Source organism: Gobius niger (assembly GCF_951799975.1).
Source record: "Gobius niger genome assembly, chromosome: 8".
NCBI classification, from domain to species: Eukaryota; Metazoa; Chordata; class Actinopteri; order Gobiiformes; family Gobiidae; genus Gobius; species Gobius niger.
In genome coordinates, this window is record NC_136859.1 from 29,042,731 (window position 1) to 29,065,707 (window position 22,977).

Genomic DNA, 22,977 nt, shown 5'->3' on the forward strand with positions numbered 1-22,977 from the left:
ATTATGCAATGTTATCTGACAACATCAAGCGGCACACTTACATAACAACAGATAGAAAGGCTTAGGCCACTGCAGGTAAAGGCTGAAAGTGACTTGGAGAAACTGAGATCGAGTGTGAACGGCATGTTTAATCAATCGCGGGGCAAGGGCCTGGTAATCAATCCTGGATTAGTCTCTGTTTAGCTCATCAATCAGAGCTAATTCAACGATGGAGCGGTTTAGTCGACTCAAGGGAGAACAGGGCTAAGGTTTCTGACACGTGAGACTGTGACGAATTAGAGGGGCGACAACAAATTCATTTTTCAGAAGGTAAAGCCACCACTTCTATTGATAATTGGCCCGAGAAGAGACCGTGGCCCATCTTAATCAAGAAACGTCCTGTACTTAATTTCTTTCATGTTGTAACTATGATGATCAATGTGTATCATTTGCACAATATTCCAGTCAGTGGGTCTCCTACTTTTCACAATAACTGCCATGTAAGAAGACAGTGACTAAACCCCATGGTCTATAACAGGACAAAGCTTTGCAGGCCCAGTCTAAAATAGCTCTGAAATATGACTAAAGATTGAGGAGGCTCTAAACAGTTGGACTAACCCAAAAGTGGACAAAAACATAAATGAAGTGAATCTGTAAATGACGCTGGAATAGAAATGTAGACAAGCCTGAGAACCACTGACATTTGCTGCTATATTCAACATATAAAGCTATTATTACAGTAAATGTGTCATGTGGATAATTAGACTTAAAGTGCATATGACACATGAGACACAATGTTTGCTAAAACATAGTTAACACAATTATATTTAAGCTTTTGCTAAAAAAAAAATCACCCAGTTTTATTCAATTTTGCCATTTTTTGTGATGTTTATAGTTTCACTTCCTTATTGAACACCTACAGGAAGTGAAACAACAATTTTAAAAGGGGGGTATTGTGCAAAATCGACTTTTTCAAGCTTTACATCATGTTATTATGTCATTCCCTCATTAAAAACATGCCTGAAGTGTTGCCTTGGAACATTCACGTATTTTTGAGTAATCTGTAAAAACTCCGATGGCGGCCATTTTAGGGATAGGTTTGCCTGAGTCCTCCTAGGAACGCCCCCACCTCCTGGAGACGCCTCCGAGCTTTCGTCAACAGCCGAGTAACCAACCACTGCTCCTCAGCAGAACCCCCTCCCCACTGATGCCACAGACAGCGTGTGGAGGGGGCGTGTCTGAAAGGGTCAGAGATTCTTAAAGAGACAGACGCCTATTTCAAGACATTCACTACAGCCATTTTGAGAGAGCAATTTTATACAAGGCAGTTATTCTAATTTACTGCATTTACAGACCAACAGAAGGTTTGGTCATCATTGTAGTGTGATATAGACTGGTGCTATGTGATTGAAAAAAGCATAATACCCCCTCTTTAAAAATTCAAATGGAAAAAAAAAATGTCTTTTTTCATTTATCACTAAAATTTCTGCTTCACTGAAACAACTGATGTCATCCTTCTAAGTCACATTTTCAAAAGCATCAAAACCTGTCATACACACATAGTTACAAGCCAATATAGAAGCACTGTTTGCCTAATGCTGATCTCAAATCACGCTGGTAATAACGCCCAATAAAACAGTCATCACTGTCAGTAACGCAGGAGATTTGCTCACGCGGAGGGCTCAGTCCAGCGCCGCTTCCTGACACTAAACGTTCATATCGCGGTGAAACAGTTAACTCAGCGCAAACAACACTCTTCTTGACTCCACACGTGTCTCGTCCCTCCTCCCCCCTCGAGCCCTGCGATCGGCCCACACCCCCTGCCGGCAGCGGTGGCAGGAGTCAGTTTACGCACACACATACGCACAGACTGCCTGCCTGGCCTGGTCCCGTACCTGCCCACCCCCCTCTCTCCCTCCCTCTCTCTCTCTCTCTCTCGCACTGTCTGTCTCTCTTCTACTCCAGTGCCGCGCGCCTCTTCAGTCAGTGTGCCATCAACCACCGGACCGCTCACATCACGGAGACACGCTCTTTTTTTATACATATATACACGCAAGAGGAGACGCGCAGCTTCACGGGATTTCACGCACAGTGGACGGATCTACCCGAACAGGTTGGTATCGATTCCTTTTTTTTTTTTTTACATGGACTTTTGGAAAGGGGAGGGTGGGGGGGGTGGCGTTTGGGCCAAAGTTCAGCGTGACCGGTGCCATGGGGAGACTGGCTACGCGCGTAGGGCTCGTTATTTACAACTGAATGACCCTTGCGATGGCAATAAGTCACATGTTTTCTTATCAATTTGGACAAACGCATGTGAAACAGCACTTTTTGGACTTTTCACTTTATCTCTGCTGATAAAGCTGATGCGAAAACGACCTTTATATCTTGTTTGGTACGTGTTTGCGCGCGCGTAAACCTGTCAGCAGACCGATGGCGCACACTGGCACACGTAACCAACTTTCAATGGGCACAGGCACGCTTTAGTCAGGTGAGCTGCATGTTATTAGTCAGGCAACTTTTGAAACTGTCACAGAGAGGAAGGTGAGCTGGTCATTGCTTAACATGTGGTTGTGATTGTGGTGAGGGCAGATGCTCACTCACAACCATGGCAGTCACTTATTCACTGTCGGAGAGGCTGTAGGTAACGTTGGGCTTCCCATAACTTCAAAAACAGGAACGATCCCTCTCACAATTCCACGTTTAGATCAAATTTCATAGGTGATTTTACATTTTCCTGGAACACTGGAAGCTGATTTTAGTGGTCAGTTTGCTACATTGCCTTTAGAGCTTTATGGTGTGCTTATTTGCTGCGCTGTATAGACACTCTGTCTGTCTGCCTCTGTGCATGGATGTGTGGACAACCCATAAACAACAGATGTGGCATTTGGAGGGGACTCGAAGTGCAACAATTCAGCATGTAAACCTATACTGTACTGGTTTTTAAGTCAGCCTTGGATTGGAAGTCCGGTCAGTAATAGCCAGAGAGAAAGAGAGAGGAGGAAGGGGGAGAGAACAGTGGATGATTGACCACTGTGATTGAAGTAAGATAGCTGACCCGGGCCCAGCAGCTTTAAGCCATCGTAGCTGCTAAATATTTACATCTGGATGGTGCAACGGGGACTTTGGCTTCGAACCGTCTAATCAAGGAGGGGAAAGTTTGACAGTCGTCCCGCCGAGCTGTTCTATTATGAAAAATACTCCACTTAAGGCAGGGTTGCCTTTTGAGCCAGACGAGTCCAGTGCAGGGCTGAAGATGTGACATATAATCAGAAGGTTCGTCTGCACGGCGAGGAGAAGTTATCGCCTTTGAGTCTGATTTGGGGAGTTGTTGGTTCAGCTGTAATTCTTAATCAGAGGAACACACCTGGACGAAGTGATTCACGGGCGCGGTGTGTGGCGTGTTAAGGTTGGACTGAGCACAGCTGAGATGGAAAGTCTCAGCGATCCAGCTTGTTCGTGTGATCTAAGATGTCTGAATTGTGTCAGAAGTAAAAGCTTGTGTGTAATGACTCCATGCATATGATTTGTGGAGCTTGTGAAGTCAGACAGTAGCTGCTGAGTTAGCCCCCCAAAAAATGACCATATACAGCAACTTTAAAGGACTCAAAAGGATTCATTTAAAACAGGTTGTCATTCAAAATTGCTAGCACATAGAGCGTAAGAAATCAAGTTCAGTGAAAGCTTCTTTGCATAAATACTGTCACATTGATCAGTCTTGTTTTTTTTGTTTTTTTTCCTGAGCTGGTTCATGGAGCTCAAACAAAAAAAAAAGATTGATTTTAAGTCCATTTAACACACATTGAGTTGTTCCCGAAACTCCAAACCAAGTAGTGTTGCAGCCACAGAATTGACAGTAACCCTGACAATTAAAAAGCCTCATGGCAGTTCATTAAATTTCCATAAATTAAATAAGTGAAAAGAGTTGTCAGATTCTTTTTTTATGCCTCGCAGATGCCCTCTCTGCAGTGACCCTCTCAAATTTTCCAGACATGGGACTGGCACTAAGAACCCTGGCTTCTCTTTGTCTAAGAATTCCATTTAAAGAAGACTAGACATTATACATACTCTGGACTGGTCAGTCATTGTGCATGAATAGTCTGCTTGTAAATCTCATTCTGAATCCTGGAGCATCTTCTCCCTGAGCGCCGCATGTAAATGTTTTGAATGTAGTGAACAAGAATAGCCTGGAGGGCCCGTGTCCCCTCTCCCGGTATCAGACGTGCCCTCAGGGTCACCACCCCCGCCTTCCCCACCCCCGCCCCCTTTCTTCCTCCGCCTCTAACGCATTTCGACCTCACGTCTCGGTGTCACCTGTGCGTGGAGCGGCGCATAAACAAGTCGCCAATGGCAGACTAAACAGGCCGCAGGTGCCCTTCAAACCCGGACATTTATGGGTGAGAGTGGACAGGGGGAACACCGCTTTTGCTTCTTGTCAAAGCTTTGGCAAGGTCCCGCGCTCGCCCGTCCACCTCCTTTCCTCTGATTGTAAATCCGAAGGCCGCGCTCGCGTGACGTAAGTCCCTTTATGGGTCTGAGGCTTTTTTTTGTTTTTGCGCAACCTCTCGAATGCGACCGGGCTTGCATCCATCCCTTCGCCTTTAAGCTTTGCGTGAGTCATGCGTCGTAAAAAACACTTACAGCCAACGCCAATCATACAGTGCCGTCATGCACCAGCACCTATCCCTAAAATGACTGTATCTTTTTCCCCTCTCGCTCCATTCATGTGGCCCTGTCCCGTTTGAAGATGATCCGAGTGGAGTAGATCCTTCCTGATTTTTGGAGAGCACCACCTGACCCGCGAGTTGTGGGTGTAGCGGCATGAGGCTGCTCTCTCCCTCCCCCGTCAGCAGTGTTGACATAATTAGCAGGACTAAATGAAGCGTGGTTAGGGCTCGTGCCCCGGCTTGGTGCGTTACATGGGAATGATGTTGTCGGTTGTGATGTGGGCTAAAGGGTGGGGTATAAACAGTCGACATCTCCAGGGCATCCCGAGTCGGCTGGTGTACACTTGTCTGTCTTAGGAATAAACAATGTGAGAATGCAAAGCGCGTGCGACCCTGAAACATCATTTTTTCTTTCTAGTCGTGGAATGCATTCGTTTTGTCCATTAGTGTATCGTAAAAGAAGACATTTGTGGAAGAAAGGGCTTTCTGTTTTTGAAGCATTTCGCTACAGCTCCGGAGTATAGAGCCTTTCGCTGCTTACATCATCAGTGACATCAGCTGGAGGCAGGAAGTGATCAAGAGAAATAAGATGAAACTAAAACTAGCGATTATAAGTGTAAAACTACAACTAAAAAATGTGGTCCTCTTGTGGCTTGAGGTGCAAGAACAAGAGGAATGACATTTGAGGCGATAAAATAAGGTTTATCTGATATTTCCAACAACGGTTAGACATTTGCTTATCGTTATGACAACAGCTACAATGGAAATACAATGGACTCGAGCTTCCCGCCTCCAGCTAAAGCCCGGAAGGATAAACAGTTAAAGGGTCTAGAGCAGGGGTAGGCAAGTTTGCCTGGTGGAGGGCCGATTATCTTCATTGTAAATAGTCTAAGGGCCAAATCTGACCATTTTAGCCAAAATTAAAGCACCACTTTCTACCAGTGCCAGTGCTGTGCATAATATAGGACCTCATTTGGTTTTCTGTTTAGATATTTCTAAGTAATTGGCAGTATTTCTCACATTTTTTCAGTGCTTTAACCCCCTGCCTTAAACTGAGCACATTCTCTCCAATTTGACCTTCCCAAATCTAAAAAGCTTCTTTAATAAAAGAATCAAAAGAATGACACAAAAAACCCCAAAAATCTGGAAAAAGTGATGAAAAAGACAATAAAAAACAAGAAAAGCAACAAACATGCAGCAAAAAAGTGACAAAAAAGTCAATCAAAAATGGCTGTAAGCTTCAGTCGAGAAGCTTTTAGATTTGGGTAAAGCTGAACTGGAGAAAGTGTGCTTGGCTAAGGTTAAACTCTAAAACGATTAAAACAACTTTGATTTGTATAATAATATTTCTCAAAATCATCTCGAGGGCCAAAGGTTCTCTGCTGGAGGGCCGGATTTGGCCCCCGGGCCTGATGTTGCCTACGCCTGGTCTAGAGGAACATGGTTTGTGTAGGTGAGATCTCCAGAAACATTGTATTAATCTCACACATGTTGGTTTAGCTTATAATGAGTGGTGCATTCAAAGCAATGTTTATGCTCATTGTTGAGAGTTTTCAATTGTTGCAAAGGTTTTCTAAAACGTAGTCATCTGTACTGGGGTGCTCAGAATTTCACCTCGCGTCTAAAGTGACCTCTTCTTTTTCATGTGGTTCCACCGTTCTTCCATTTTCCATGTGGGTTTAGTGGCTCTTTGGCCTTATTTACTGAAAGGTGCAGGTTAAGTCCAGGTTAAGCCCTGCTATTGACAGGGTTTAGTCCTGGGCAAATCTGGAGTTTGTCCTCGTTTAGACCTGATTTTAGTCCTGGTTTCGCCCTTATCTGTGAAGGGCCGTGAATGTGAGGCACTTCGCGGATAAGAATATTGTGTTTTTTGGCATGAAGGAAGGAAATTGTGTGCTTTGACCTTTGCAGTTCCTATAAGGTACAGTACAGTATGTCTATTGTTTACTCAATCCTTGATATTTTGGCCTTAAGTTTTGTTCCTCATCCTCAACAAACCCTTAAAAGCATTTCAAGGATGCATTAATATTATTTCCCCATTGTTGTTGGCCAAATGCTCGACTTTCCTAAGAAGCCATCACTGTTGCCCTTTGAACAATCGTTTCAAAGTCAGGAACATTACGGCTTCAAAACTTTTTTTTCTTCCTGTTTATCCTGCTGTGTTTGGCACGGCTGTATAAAAGTCGAATCAGATTGTCAGGGGCCGTATCAGCGCAGCCTGTGGAGAACAAGCGGAAGCCACAGGGCATTTCACGGCTTCACTTCACAATGTGTTTCATATCACTTTAAAGATCGCTTGTACGCAGCGCACGGGGGCTTGGCTTTCCTCCGGAGCAATGCCATAAAAAACTTGGGGCTAAAGCATTTGTTATGCTAACGCTCTGCTTTGCTGCATTGTTCACAGCTTTGTGCAAAGACCCCGGAGTTATGGCGGGAATCTCGAGTTTCTAATTAGAGGGTTAAAAGTAGTGGGCTAGTGACATCATCTCCCCCCTCAGCGCTTACGTTAAAAGGGTGTCTGCCTTTTGGAGATAGCAGCTGGTTCGAGACATTTGACATCCACAAGAGTGAGACTTCACAGCCTTCTCGCACTTATAATTAACCTTTATTGCCCCTTGTCGTCTTGTTTGGCTCATTACACCGACGGGCTCTGGGAAGTTCCTTGCCGGGGTGTTTGCAGGAAGAGCTGTTTGAAAAGGAGGAAAAGGGAGTCAGAAACGTCACGGATTCAGAGAGCTGTGAGAACTTCCAGGACCTCCTCAGCCCTATGATAAAGTAATAGCCACTCTTTACAAAGGCCGTCTGGTTGAAATGAGGAGCAAAACCTGCAATCCACGTAACAAGCTGGTTGCTCTTCTGTTTTGTAAACACAGCCCAGGAGTCATATTCATTTCACGGGCAAAGACGTATTTTTCACGATAGACGAAGAGACTGTGTTGCCTCTTGGAATTAACTTGTGTCTGGCTCGGATTATTTATGTGTTATTCCTCATGAGAAATGCTTTGATTAGCTTTTGCTCACTCACTGAATTCTAATTTGCAGGAGATGCATATTTTAGCGTTGAGTTTATGGGAAATTACTTGAGGAGATTAGAATGACAAATTTAGGTCCCTGTCATAATCATGAAAGCTGGCTTTGGCTCTAGCATAATACAGTATTTATTGTTCTGATTTGGCTTTCTCTTTGCAGCATGTTCCCCATAGCAGGGCCTGGACAGATTCAATTCATTGACGAATGTGAATTATAAACCCAAAGCAAGATAGCAGTGTTTTCTATGCGGATCCTATGTCTTCCGTTTATGATCAGTAATATTCATTTTGCTTTTGTTTGTAGTTTCTGATTCAATTTTTTTATTATTGAGAAGCAAATCATTTTACAGGTTAACCATTATTGAAGTTACTGAATGCTTCATTTTACAAAAATACAAAAAAAGACAAAAGGAAATGAATAAATCTCACAATATTCAGACAAAAACTACATGCACAAACACATAACATGACTAAAACACCTCAAAAAAACAAAACAAACACAGACTTCAGAAGAATTGTTTGTAGTTTCTATGATCTTAGTTCGGCTCTTCCTTTACCATATTTATGCACTCCAAACTGCAAAAACAAATGTGTTATTTTTACATATTTAAATTACATTAAAACAAGTGACAATGTTTTTGGAAACAATTGTGAACCACCATTTGAATAGGTTGGTCCAGGTACCGTTTTTTGGATACCAGTACTTTAATGGCACTTGCTTTTCTGATGCTGATACACAAACAATATTTTTTCTGATATCTAAACTAAAATATTTCTTTAGAACCAGAAAGCCGAACGACTATGTTTGGAACATCTGCAAATTTACAATATCGGGTTCACCTCCAATGTCAAGAAATGTGTGAAAGATGGGGACTCATTTGAGGAAAATGGGGGGAAATTATCTAAAAAACAAGCAAACAAATAGGGCGAAATAGATAAATAAAATAATAAATGATGGAAATTTCTTTAAAAAAAAAAAAGGGTGGGAAAATGGATCATTTATTTGAGCTGAACCCATCAAGTAACTTTCTTTAATGCTGTCCCTGGACTCAACAACATGAAAACTGGTCTCTAAAGATAGAAGATATTTTTCCGTACCTGCCTTCGAAAACCAAAACTTTTTTTCCAATACCGACTTACATCATTTAACAGCTCCACTAATAGGACTGTGTACAGATGAAATGGATGCATAGTGACTGAAATGATTCAAATAAAACTAGCCTATAGGCCCCATTAGCATCAGCAGACGTCTGTGGGAAACCTCTCGTGTCCTTCCACAAACCGCCCCGTCATTTCTCCAGTTACATCACATCGTTATATATGTTTTCCGTAATCAATAATTCACCGTGGGCAGTGAAGGGCTCGCAACCCGTTTTGACGCGTCTCCATCTCCTGTCGGTCCCCTGTGCGCGGGCGACAGCTGCGGCGGCCGCTCTTCTCCGCGCCGCTCGCACATCCCGGTAATTGTTTCGCAGTCGGGACGAGCGCCTGTGTTGCCCCGCCACATCCGATCACACTCAGCCGTCCGCTCGAGCGCAAGGGGAGGATGGGAAGACGGTAGGAGCGACTTCGGGGAGAGGGGGCATGGAGGTGGTATTGGTTTAAAAAAATAAATAAATAAAAAGTCCTCGGGCTGGCCCAGATGTTTGCTGATTCTGACAGACAGAGGTGTAAGGCGATGGGATGGAGAGAGGAGTGGACACTGCGGTGGAGGGGTCTGCTGTTCGCGAGGGGGAGCGGGCGGCTCGGACCGTGGGGTAATGGGAGAGGACAGCGGGCAGGTTCAGCCGGGGTTAACGGGTAAGCGTGGATGGCAGCGGAGGGAAAAAACATTACGAGAGTCCAGGGAGTTTGCATTTTTTGGAAGGTCTTTTGCAGTTTTAGGTTAAGGCTCGTATGATTCAAAGTTCAAACACTGAGTTCAAAATGGCCATGTGCTGTTGTTTGTTGACTTTTGGCAGATATATGGTCTGTCATTGATTGGTTGCGGTCCGGTGTGCCAGGCCATTGTCCATGAAAGCATTTGAAAAAAAAAAAAAAATCTAATCTGACATGAGTGGTTGCCCGATTGGTAATACCGAATGCTAGACTGACTGGGTGAGTGATTTCTCTGTGTGAAATATTCAATTGAAGTTGAAAAGCACAATATAAATTGAGACCATTTACCATTTTGCACTTTTGTCAAGATAGAAAAAACTTTATTGTCTACCATGCACAATGATGGCAGAAATTTGCCTTTGGCTTGCTCATACATTCTAATATATTTGCCCAGCAATGTACATAATAAAATCAGTTCATTATAAAATCAGTTCACTGCAGACACAGTAGCAGGTTCACTTCACTCAGGAAAGGAAAAAGGAACAGACTGGCTGAACGACATTAATGCTTACAACTTATTCAGCTCCTTGATGGCAAAGGGAACAAAAGAATTCCTGTACACATTTTTCTTGGCACAAGGAAGTCTGTATCTCTGCCCTGATGGAAGGAGCTCAAAGTGATGGGACAATGGGTGGCTATCGTCATCTGTGATCTTAATACAGACACGACGCACTGCTTTATTGGGCTGAAACGACTAATGGATTAATCGACGACTAATCGATTATTGAAATAGTCGACAACTATTTTAGTAATCGATTAATCGTTTTTTGGTTCACACAGACTAAAATGGAGCAAAAATGACATAAAAATGCAGTATTTTTGATGAAATCCTACTTTGTTTATATAGTTAGGGTCTGTGTCATTTTGTTCATTGTAAATGTCATGAATAGAGCCTCCAACAATTTCCCTTTAGTTTACTCCATCAACACATCTTCAAGCAGTGCCACTTAAGCTATATGTGATTAAAAAAATTGAAAAATTAGAATTTTCCTACACCATTCACAGCCAAGCGATTACTCGATTAATCGTAAAAATAATCGATCGATTAATCGATTACAAAATAATAGTTAGTTGCAGCCCTCCTGCTTTACTATAACTAACACTGCAGTAACTTATTGTGCCCTGCTGTCATCCCTGTCCAGTGTCCGTGCTGTGCGATGGTCAAACAAAGTTCAGCTGCGCAGAGAGGAGATCAATGTTTGATGGGCCCTGGCACAACAGGCACAAATGACCCAGTATTTGGGGACACATCACAGCTGGAGCAACGTCAGCCTTGTCAATGGCACTCACTAGCTGGTGTTGATTTATTACTGCAAACCTCTTGAAAATGTGTTTGGTGTTGGAGCTGCGTGATTTCGGCCAAAAACAAGGCTAATTGGGATTTCTGTGACAACTACAGAGATTGCACATTTTAAACAAGTCCTATAGCGATCTCTTTTGAGAGAAGACTGAATATGAAGTGCTAAACTAACAGCATTTTTTATGGATTTTCAGAACATGCTTGAAGAAATGTAAATTACAGGGCAAGGTAAAACCGTATGCAGACAGACGCTTTGTTGTTTTCTGTGGATTTTCTTTCCTAAACCTTTCACACCAACACCACCTCATAAAGTGGCCTTCTAAGTACCACCAGGTTCAAAACAGGTTCAAAACATAGACTAAACCGGGTCTGATTTTTTTTTTAATTGGACTAAACTGTATCTAAACTGGGTGTAAAAGCATGTCTAAATTACTAAAATAAATAAAAGTATCTCTAATTAAATTGAAGAATGTCTAAAATGGATACAGCCGTTATACTCCTAGGCGCCTAGCCAGGAAGAAGGAAGTCCTTTATGGACGTCATCATTTTCTCACTCATTTTAGACGTTTTCTGGTGGACTATAAACATATTCAGCACACACAAATCATGTCAAGCCCAAAGTGCTTCCTTTTGGGTGTTTAGAAACAGCACATGTCCACTGGAAGTGAAAAACCAGCACTGGAAGCTAACCGTTAGAAGTAGCATGGAGCCTTTCCTGTCGCATTAGCATTTCCTGTCATATGTACAAATTGAGGCTGTTGCTGCTCTCCATTGCATCCATAATCCATGTTTAAGAAGGAGGAGTAGCCTAGCAAACAGATTAAAGAGTATTTTCCCCCCTCTTTGTTTTCCTCTTGAAGCAGCTTCGAATGTGACCATTTGTGGGAGTACATCATTCGATTCCGAGGCTCTTCGGGAGCACTCCACCTCACTGTAACCTCCTCACCCTCTGTGATGGGTCATTCGAGTGATGTTAGTGCAATATATCCCTCTTATCCCAAAAGTAATTTCCTCTAAGCACCCCGTTCTGTCAGCCAAAGGGTTTTACAGGTGTGCAGGGGACTTGATTTATCACCGCTAACTATGTTTTGACTTTCGTGTTGCTCTTTGAGAGTTCAAGCGCCGCTATCCATTGACCCGTCTTTTATCGCGTTGTTGAAGCCGACGAGAGCCTGGCAGAGTGAAAAATGTGCCGAGTTGGTGAAATAAAACATCTGGCAGCGGTCCAGACAGCGCTGTCTTTCAGAGCACTGGCACCAGCTGAGAGTTTAATGAGAGTTCACGCTGTGGGAACAGAGCGGAGAGAGGTGCCCACGTATTCAACGCAACTGGACGGGATAAACGGGCCAAATAGGTGCAGATTTTTTTTCTGTAGCCCAGCGTCTCACCGGCATGTGGAGGGAACAGCAACATGACAGTGTGATCACATGACAATAGAAAAGCAATCAGCCTTTTTTCATGTCAAATCTGAAACATTTATTCCATTAGCATTATTACAAAACACTCAGTTACATTTAGTTATATTACTTTTCGCATTTAAACCAAGCCTAGCCTAAGCGGCCATTTTGTGCTAGTCCTGTTATCGTTCAGATTGCAGAAATAGCAAATGCTGAATTATGAATGTTTTTTTTTTTTTTACTAAATAAAGATACAGAGACGTGGAAAGGAGCATAGTGGTTCAACAGCCTAAATTTGTACATACGACAGGGAATGCTAACCATGCTAAATGTAATGCTAACAGTTAGCTTCCAGTTCCCAGTTACTTGAGATTAGGCCTTCGTGTTGTATGCATATTTCATTATTGTTAGCATGTTTTCAGTCTCCTTTTTAGCTTACTGAGATACTGAGATATGTTCTTGCCTGAGCTTAGACGAGTTGATGCGTACCTGTCTGGTCTTTGGTCTTTCACCCCCATTTGAAGCTATAGAAATACATTGGGAGAGGCCATTTGCTAACAACATCTTTGGTCACGGACAGGTACTTTTATCAATTCGTCGAAGCTCAGGTAAGAATATCTCAGTCTGGAAAAATGGTGGCCTTTTCCTTTAAGTTAGCCTACCCTGGGCTACTCTGGAGCTTTCTTTAGCGACTCGTATTAGCATTTTCCTGATTTAGATTAGCTTCAGCTTAAGCTTTAGCTTAATTGCTAATCACAAATACGGCTACGCTTAGGAAAACACTATTGGACGCTGAAATCATTGATATTTAAATGTGTCTTAGCCGTCTCTGTCTTGCGCTTCGAGTGCCCACTGTGAGTTGGGTAGCAAACCTTTCATATTAAAACTCGAAGTAGCCTAAGCAACATGACGTGAGGGAAGATGAGCTCGGGCAGGATTTAGCAGCCCACTGTCATCTCTGTAAATGTTTGGGATGCGTTAGCTCAGCCATCAGCTTGCGTCACGTCACGGGCTTAACATTCCGACTGTGGTTTGCCCAGGTGTCTCTTACAAACCATTTCATTTGGCGTCTTGGATTAGAGTCTCTCGCAGACTTTTGTTATGCAAGAAAATGTGCGTAAAGGATGACAGCAAATCCCAGGTAAAACTCCGGTTCAAAGTCCCTTTCTGTTTTTTGTTGTTGCTGGAAATCTGTAGGCAGAAAAGGTAAACATTGAGTCATGAACCTTAGAGGTCAGTGCACTTGTTATCAGCGCCGCACCTTCGTCACTCGAGCCAAGTCTGTCGAGTGCGATGTGAACGTGCGGGCTTTGGAAAGTTTATCTTTATGGGTTTTGCAGTGGAGATAGTGCCTTAATATAAAAGTGATTCTCAAACTTTTAACACCATGTACCGACCCTTCAAGTACCACCAGGCCGAGATCGAGATCAAATTAGGACTAAATGGTGCCGTAACTGGTTGGAAACTACGTCTAGTGCTCCTGTTATCACTTGTTTTGAATGACAAAAGAGACGCCCGCTGAGAGTTAGGAGGCCATCTTGCCTTTTTTTATTGTTTTTGAGTGGAGGCCCATTCACGTTGGTGCTCCTTAAATCGTCCTTAGCTTCATTCATCTTCTGACTGTATATCAAGTGGCTAATGTCGCTCCAGGCGGCAGGACTTACAGTTGTCTGTCTGGCTTTTCCTTTGTGTCCTCTGGCTCGGTTACACTTTATTGTCACCGTGTTGTTATTTATACCTTTCCCTCCCTTGACTAATTGGGGACAGCAGCCAAGCCAAGCCTTCTCTGGCCACTCACCATTGTTGTGGTTCATTAATAATGCAAAGAAAAGCCGGTGTCTCCTTTTGTTTAGAGCTGTAGGGGATGCCGCCTCGGTCACGCCCCTTAACAGACTTTTTATAGGAGCAAATCTGCTGTGCTGGTTAATGTACGAACCTGTCATGAAAGCAAACTCATCAGCGGACACACTTTGCGTTGACGCTAATGGAGGCGCGTGCTTTGTTTTGTCACGATGAGCATTGTAACATCCTGACATCAAAAACAGTAGCAATTAGTCTTTGCCATTGCTAATAGCGCTGCCAGATGTTGGCTTAAAGACAGTGTTGGGACAAAGGGGACAAGGGGAAGACGCAGAAGTGGCCAGTTGGGTTCTTGTCAAGAGCAGATGCTTTCTTGCACAGAGATGGATTTGCCCCGGTAAGTGTGCTCAATGCATTCCCAACAGCTTCAAAGGTGGTTCTGGAGAATTTATCAACTTCTTATCTATTTAACCCAATGCATAATTCACACAGAGCTCGCCTCCGCTGTCAAAACCAAAGGCCAGCTGTTTTTTTTCTTTCGCATCCGTCAAGTCTAGATGAACCATTGGAGCGGGCTTAATGTGAAAGCAACCACTTCCTGGGTTTCTTTGGCAACTTTTCTGGGGCACGGTCTGAAAACCCGGCCTATTTTCTCCCAGCTATATGCGGAGACAACCCTGTGACATCCCATTTCATGTCCCAGGAAAGGCGAACACAAGTAGCCCAAACAATGTTTTAGATGAAAAGGCCGTAGTCTCTTGGCTCGACAGGTCTGTGTGCCAGGGTAAATCCGATGTCTTGATGTAGCATGACCAAACATCTGGTTCCTCTTTGACCGCATGGGGGTGCGTAGCCCAAGCATCCCCTGCAGGCTGGGTCTTCCGCTTCAGAAGGAGGACAGACATGGAAGCAACATGGTGCATTAGAGAAAACAGAGAAGGCAAATGCAAGCACACGCACTAGGACGACTGCTTGTGTCCGTTTACATATCTGCTGAGCTTCAACTTGTATTGCACTAAATTACACGTTCAAAGGGGCAAGGACCTCCATGAGCCAGCTGTTAGGTGCACATTAGTGGTTGCAGTAAATTTCAGTGCCTAATCAGCTATTGAAAGGAAACAGTGCAGTGGCATGTGAAATTTGGATAGTTTAGATCTTGTATTAATCACAATTTAAGATTGAAGGTTGTCCGAGGCAAACTTTTAGGAAACAGAATCAAGCCACCTCATCCATTTCTTTATATTTTCTGAACTATTTATAAGAGTTACGTCTTTGCACAAGGCATAATGATAATTTGTGTTTAGATCTGACAGTGTCAAGTCAATAGGATGTCATTCTTGGCATTTATTTGCAGATAGACGCTTGCTAATTGCATTTGTGTTCACCGACATGGAGCACCATCGATGTTGGTGGAGGCAAATATTGTAACCGTTACCTAGGAACTCTCATACACTCATCTCTGTGAAGAAGTAGGGTGTTAGGAATGTATTACAAAAGTTGTAGGAATAAGTTTGCACCACATCTTCGAATTTGAAAGCAACATTTTTTCCTGGGTTGTAAAAGGGAATAAAAAGCGGTGCGGGGCGTTTTGTGAGTAACTTGGTCAAACCTACAGCATGTAATCTATAGAACAGAGTGAAGTAAAAAAAAAAAAAAAGTGGGAGGGGGATCTGTACAGGGCGTCCACAGGAAGACGGTGAAATGAAAGAGCGAGGAGCCCCCGTGGCAGATACAGCAGACAGGCAGAGATCAAAAGTGGGGAGGCAAAGAAAGGCACACTATAGTTACAAGGGGAGGAGATCAGAAACAAGAGCGATGGGACCAGCTTGAGGTTAATGACAGCCCGCAGTGAAGTCACCACTCACCACTAGAGATGCTCCACTTTAGACATCACAGAAGCTAATAATTTGGCTCATTATTGCCAATGGACCTCACCGTGGCTTTTGTTCTTTACACTAATCCACAGGCGGTTGGGCTGTCATTTGGTGAGTGTAGGTGAAAGGTTTGGACTGTAGAAAAAGTTGGACTGTAGAAAAGTTGAAATCGATAAAAGCAACAACAACAGCTGCACAATCCGTTCTTCTTCATCTTTGAATATTCAAGGTATGATTGCGATATTTCAGTAACTAAGGAAAAGCGTAGGAACTTTGGAAGTAGGCCACATGGGGATGAACAGTCCGTATGCCAGTGTATGGATTTCCAGGTTAGCAGCGAGGTCATTACGGATTAGCTCCTAACTGTGTCCTTTGATATCGGCCCTTATGCTCTCCGCACGGATACATTTGCAGGCTGTACCGTCCTTATGCAAAGCCAAACGTCAAGATAAGTGACTTTTGTTTCGGCTCCCGTGGCGATAATCCTTTAACGCTTCAATGGCATTAGGCTGCCACCGCTGGACTTCCAGATCTCACGGAGAACAGTTTGCTCCGGAAGAGAGGTGTCTAATAAATACCTCACCTCCAGCAGCCCTAATGCAGAGCACCACATCCTCCTCGTTTTCTGCCCATTTTTCTCCTTTGATGACCGCATCAAACCCCCCGCCCCCCCACCTACACCTGTCGAGTTACGTCTTTTCCCAGAACCCTTCCACAACAATGGCTGGCTTTCCTGTGCCTGAGCTGCCAAAACATCTGGAAAAAATGTACCGGCTAACTGTTGCCCCCCGACCGTTTTTCTTAGTAAATTTATAGCCGTGTGCCATTCGAGCGATATTCCCAACGAGGGCTGAGGAGGGTCGGGTTACGTAAAGTCTAATGCCATGTCATAAGTTTTAGAAAAGACCGTGCGCACTTTCCACTTCAGCTGAATTGTTTGGCAGTTTCTTTTGCTCGACATTGAGCTTGGGCCTGATCCAGAGGACATCTTACTTTGCCTTATTGCTGATATCATTGCCTTGTTGTTATCAGGACAAGGTGCTCGGGCCTAAATTATGAGATCACTGTACAAAGAAAAATATCATGATGACGACATAGTTGGTGATACAATACGTCAGTTCATTGGGCAAACAAGGACATTTTATTCCTTTTATGAATCTAAATTAACTTGAATCTGTAGATCTACCTAATACAGCTCGCTCCAACCTATTTTAGTGCTAAACATCTGGAAAACACTGTATTGTTTTTAGCCTTTTCTTCACTCACAAAGGCTATTTTTCCGCCAGTGTTTGGCTTCCTCTAAAAGATTTGAGTTCAACCGCCTGCCTCAAAAGTTGTAACTGTTTTCTCGCTGTAGGCTCGTTGTCACTCCACCACCTCCAACCTTGTAATGTAAGAAAACACTGACAACCCCTGTGCGCTTGCTTCACTTCTTTCTTTTTTCGCCCCGCTGGATGATGCATGGATCCGTTTTCCTGCCGTAGGTGGCTGCTCATTGTTCTGCCTCATGCGAAGGAAAGGCTAAAATAGCGCTCGACAATAGGAGCAGCAAGCCCGGAGGAGTGCTCAGCCCGACAGCGTGACACCCTCCCGCAGCACAGGAAGCCTTTATTTCTTCAGACTATAGCGTAACACCATTTGAATAGAAGTGAATACAAATTAGACGCCGCGTATCCCATTGGGCTTAATAACTGCAAAAGTTTCGTACTGTCTTTGTATACTCTTGGCACCTACACCGGTCTCTCCCTGGCTCGTATAAAAAGCGTTTCGAGATAAAGCAAAGTCGTGGGAATCAGCAGCCCCACTGTGCGCACGGCAGTCTTTCATTTACAGGGAAGCCTCTTATTGCCTCTTGCTGACACATGCACATGCTCTCAGGCTTAGCATAGGCGTACAGTAGGAGTATACGGGCTACGGTACGGCTGCACATGCACTCGCACACAGACACACGAGAAAGCAGATAGGCTGGGATGTTTTCAAACTATAAATACAGGCTTGGTCGAGCTGTTCCCGATATAGGCCTCTTCCCCCGCTCTCCCTTCTTTAAACTGTTGTGTAGCGTAAATGCATTGAACATATGGCGTTCTTCAAAACATCATAAATAAGACATAGTGCGTTTAAGTTCAGAAGCTCATGGTGTTTTGTTTTTTTGTGACTTGTGTTTACATCCTATAAAGTTGTAGCATGTTCCAAATGATCTGCTTTTGGCATTTCGCTGACGATTACTTGACTGTGGCCTCGGGGGAAGATATCAATAACACCACAATGCTGTTGTTTTATGTTGACTACCTCTATGTTGTTTGAACTCACACTGATTTGAGTTTTAGGGTTACCTCTATTTGTTGTTTTTATTCCAATAATAGGATCTAAATAACATGTTTTTTTGTGTTTTTTGCAAGAACGCGTTGGGAAAATAGGAATGATTCAACGTAGATGCAACGAAGACGTCTAAATATAGCCTGTTGTTGGCCTGACCTACCCATTTTCTCATCGCTAACTAGCGTGCCAGCTAATGCACACTGTATTTATTATGTATATGCAGCTAAGGCTCATTAAATGCTTATTCATGTCAGTCCCGCCGTTGCTTCACTGCTCCGGACATGCGGCTCCCTCAAGCTTTAAATAAGCATAATGTGAGCTGAGCTTTTGGGACCACTGTTCTTCTGCCATCTGCTCTTTGTACTTTGCCCAGGAGACCTGCCCCTCAAACTAAACCCTCTTTCTCTTTTTGTCTCTCTCCCACAGGTGAGGTGAGGACAAGGACGAGATCCACATCTGGCCATCTGTCCTTCAACGGATCAAGTGCCCCGGTGCCGGCCACCCTCAAGTCCAGTCAACCGCGACGGGCGTCTAACAAAACCCAGAGTGAAAGGCAAATATTTGAAGACATTATATCTCGTTTTCGAGGAGAAGTCGTCGCCACAAAACCAACACTGACGGGTGCCGGCGGGGGAGGAAGAAGTAACCCTTTCAAAGCGCACCCCGCCTGCTATTTCTGTTGCGCTGTGGGCAGGGCGCGTCTCATTTGGGAGAGCTCTTGGTCGACAAAAAAAGGACCTCCCTGTGCCCTCCCCGCCTAGTAAAATGCTTGCCTAAATACTGGATAGAGATATCAATTTGTCTGCAGACTAAGTTTGCCCAACAAAGACACTGTGAGCTATCTTTGGAGGTTTTTACAACAAACTGCCTGCCTGTGGTCTCCCTGAATTGCTACCTATCCAATACTTTGTGTGAAGGATTTGTGAAAACATGAACTGAGAGTGACTGCAGAGAGTTGTGCACTCTGCTGAGTTCTGAAGAGGACCAAAAACTGTGCCTTGGGGGACACCGGGGGCAAAGCATCACCTCTGTTCTCGCCTGCTCCGTAAATCAACATGAAACCGCTAACACCAATCGGCTCGCCCTCCCCTCTAAGGCTCCTCAACAAGGGCCCGGACTATCTGCGCAGACAGATCGACGGGGGAAGCCACGGGCGCTCCATCAGCGCCGTGGAGCGGCTGGAGGCGGACAAAGCTAAATACGTGAAGAGCCAGCAGGTAATCAACACCAAACAGGAGCCGGCTCTGGTTCCATGCGCCACCCCACCTCCCAGACGAGCGGGAGTTACCCCAGGGAACGTTACACCTCTCCTCCCCCCGCGCCGCTCCTCCAACGCAGCCTTCTCCACCCTGTCCGACTCTGCGGCCTCCAGAGACGAAAATGAAAATGACGACTCCAGAAAGGAGAACAATCAGACTTCTGTAGATGTTGAGGCAAACAACCGGAGCAATGTGAACAATGTGTTGCCACCGAGCCCTAGGACGCCCGCCATTCACAAGCTGGTGGCGCCTCATAGTGCGCCGGTGCTGAGGAGAAGCACTGGCAAACGCATGCTGAGGCCGGACTCTCTTGTCATCTACCGACAGAAGAAAGAGTGCAAAAGTCCCACCAGTTCAGCACCAGGAGAGAACAACAACTCCGAAATACGGGGTTACAGCTTTGTCCGGCGCCTCTTCCAAGGATCAATGAGGGAGAAAAGCAGTGGAGGTGACATCAGAATCCAAAGAATGGTGATTGGTGAGGAGAGGGCTCCTTCGCGGGATGGAGACTCCCGCATGTCCTGGACCAATGACAAAGACACTCCAGACACTCCAGACAGCAGACCGGAAAGTAGAAGGTCTAGCAAAATGGACCACGACCGCTCTCCGGGGTCAATCCCGAGCCCAGGTTTCAGCACATGTGAAAAGACTGGAGTTCACAATGGTACCAATGATAATGTCACTAATGGCAACCACTTGAGTGACCAAGATGAGAACGATCCATGGAAACGAGCATCTCCTCCAGCGCACAGAAGGCAGCTCGGAGACTTGCGTCGGTCTAAATCTGACCTCCAGATACGCTGCTCCGTGGCGCTGTCAGAGCAGGAGCATTTCTTTGCCTTCTGTGGCCTTGACATGGACTTGATTGAGCGTTTGGGCCGGGAGAACTTTCTGTCGGGTGCCAGCTCCATAGATACTCTGTCACTGGCCCTGCGGAGTGTAGCAGAGGACGTCTGTGGCGGCTCAGAGCCCAGTGAATTCTCGCGGCACTCAGGAGACGGACTGTTCGAGGAGGAGCTGGTGGAGACACTTCCAACCGGTGTGTCCATCATCGAGAGAAACGCTCGAGTCATTAAGTGGCTTTATGGATGTAAGAACGCTGCGCGTGAAGGACCCAAAGAGTCCACTGTCTAATGTTGGACCATTGCCAGGGAGGGCTGAATCTGCACAAAAGAAAAGCAACAAACTCAGAATCACAGACTGCTTACAAGCAATACAAGTGATGATAACGTGTGATACAATGCAATTATGTAATTGTATTAGGTATTGTCATCCTGGTTAACTTGCTTCAATCCTTTTGCACTCAGTGGTACAGTTCCCTTTGTAATGTGCCCTTTTTAGATCCAAAGAGACTGAAGGTTAAGGGCAGTGACTGCTAGCAGTTAATTCCTGTCACATTGATATATTGTATTTATGAATCCTATGGAAGTATGTGGGGACTTATTTGAAAACCAGCAAAGTTTGAGTATGTGTGGGTGTATATTGGGTAGACACTGCTGTTTTGTCTCAAAGTGATTTAACTACTTTCACAATTAACATAGAACCAGCTCTTCTGAACTGCACAAGGCACATAATAGTATTTGTTTGTCAGGACACAGTCCACACAGAGTAGTGTCTCTGACAACACTTAATCTGAAATTGAAAACCACTAAGCTATGTCTGTCTGAACTGGAAACAGTTGTGTGTGAGTGAAGTGAACCGTGAGTACCTCATTTGGAACTGTCCCAGTTTAGCATGTATGCTACTTTTTTACTCCTTTAACGCAGGCGTTGGAACAAACATGCAAAGCACCCCTGTGGGGTTGTTAATGCACTGAACTGGACAGAGGAAATGAAACTAGGCTTATAGATTTATCTACAGAGATTCATCTCCTAATGTTACCGCTCCACTGCTTTAGGGAGCACCTGCAGACTGGACTCAGAGCCAGGACAGTATTTTAAAAGCAGTGCCAACTCATTCTCACTTCTTTAAATGGGTCAATTCTAAAAGTAAACACTTTGACAGAGTCATTGATTACAAGAGCTAACGCTGCTGTCCTGTTTACTCCACTTTGGTCCTGCTGTTGTAACATGAGAAACACACTCACACAGTGTGTTCAAACCAGAGAAAAGGCAATATTACACAGGACAGGAAGCCTTGTGCCGGGGGTTTTAATATCTCAGCAGGACAGTTTCCAAACGTTCCACCTCCCAGTCTGCTCTATCAGTGTGCTTCCCATCAAAACAAGCAGAGGAGTCTGAAGACGCTCTCTGCTCCGATAGCCACACATCCTACCTCACTCCTTCCATCCCAATGATTCCTGTGTTATCTCCTTGAAGGGTCATTTCCATAGCATGGGCTGCCACTGAAACGTGAAGGGGTTCTGCTGAGGTATGTGAGGTCAGACTGGGAGGTGTCCAGGGCCACACTATATCTGTATATCTCGATATCTGTTCGTGTAATGAATGAACACCATTTATTTCAGGCAGATACGTTTCTTTTCTGTATTTATCACCCCTGGATTTACTAAAGCTGGACTGCTGTTGGGTTGTGTATCCTCCCTTTGAAAATCATTTGGCTGCATGTTTACAAAGTGGCTCTGTGAATCATAAATCTCAGTCATCCGATATATATATATATATGTTAAAGATGTATTTTTTATTCCAAAGAGAAGTGTATTGTGTACACACCAAATAAACTGAAAAAAACAACATAATTTTGTGGTGTCTCGTGCCTCTGACTTCATAAGCACAAACAGTAGTAATACAATTAGTCTACAGGCAGGTACTGGAGCTAATCTCACAGATCTCAATGCTTCACTGACTGTGTCTTCTCATTTTTCACATTAACTCAAGTGGCCAAGTGCTAATCCCTTTAGCATTCTCCGCATAGTCTGCACTTGAGTGAGTTGCAACAGGTTGCGTTTGGAGACAACATGTCGTCTGTGTGACCTGATGCGGTGTCCCGTTCCACGGACACTTCACACTCAACTATTGTGTCTTAATAACTGATTCAGCCGCCTCATGTCAGGAAACAGGCCCGGCGAGGTTTCATCAATTGAGCATTAAGTAGTATCCACCCACTGTCTTGTGACAAATTGTTGCTTGTGACATAATATCATGAGACTTACAAAAGCATAAACAGCGTGTTACGAGATAAATGAAACTAGCTTTAGACGCCTCCCTGTCGGGTGGAAATTATATTGCAAAATGATCTAAATCTAATTTCTGTTTAGTACATAAATCATTGTCAGACCTTTTTTTTTAAAACAAGTAAAAATCCCCACTGTGTGATCAAAAAAATACATTCACTAAGCTGTGTCTGGTTTCAATAACAGAGGAACCACGTACAGTCCTAGTTTTTCCTTTCGTTGTAACAAAGTAGACAATTTTTTGTGACCAAATTGACGTGACCTCATTGACCTCCCATTCAAGTAAACAGCGCAGTCTCTTATTTTTCTACCTCCAAAGATTTGCCCGTGTAACCAACATGACTTGTC

The 22,977-nt window shown here is 44.2% G+C and overlaps 1 protein-coding gene across 1 annotated transcript; it reads left to right on the forward strand.

The window, feature by feature from the left end:
* Positions 1-2,031: 2,031 nt before the first annotated feature.
* fam110d (family with sequence similarity 110 member D) lies at positions 2,032-22,141 on the forward strand. The gene is made up of 2 exons (XM_079561943.1): positions 2,032-2,092; positions 18,667-22,141. The coding sequence occupies exon 2, from the start codon at positions 19,296-19,298 to the stop codon at positions 20,631-20,633; it is 1,338 nt and encodes a 445-aa protein (XP_079418069.1). The 5' UTR covers positions 2,032-2,092; positions 18,667-19,295; the 3' UTR covers positions 20,634-22,141.
* The last annotated feature ends 836 nt before the right edge of the window (positions 22,142-22,977 follow it).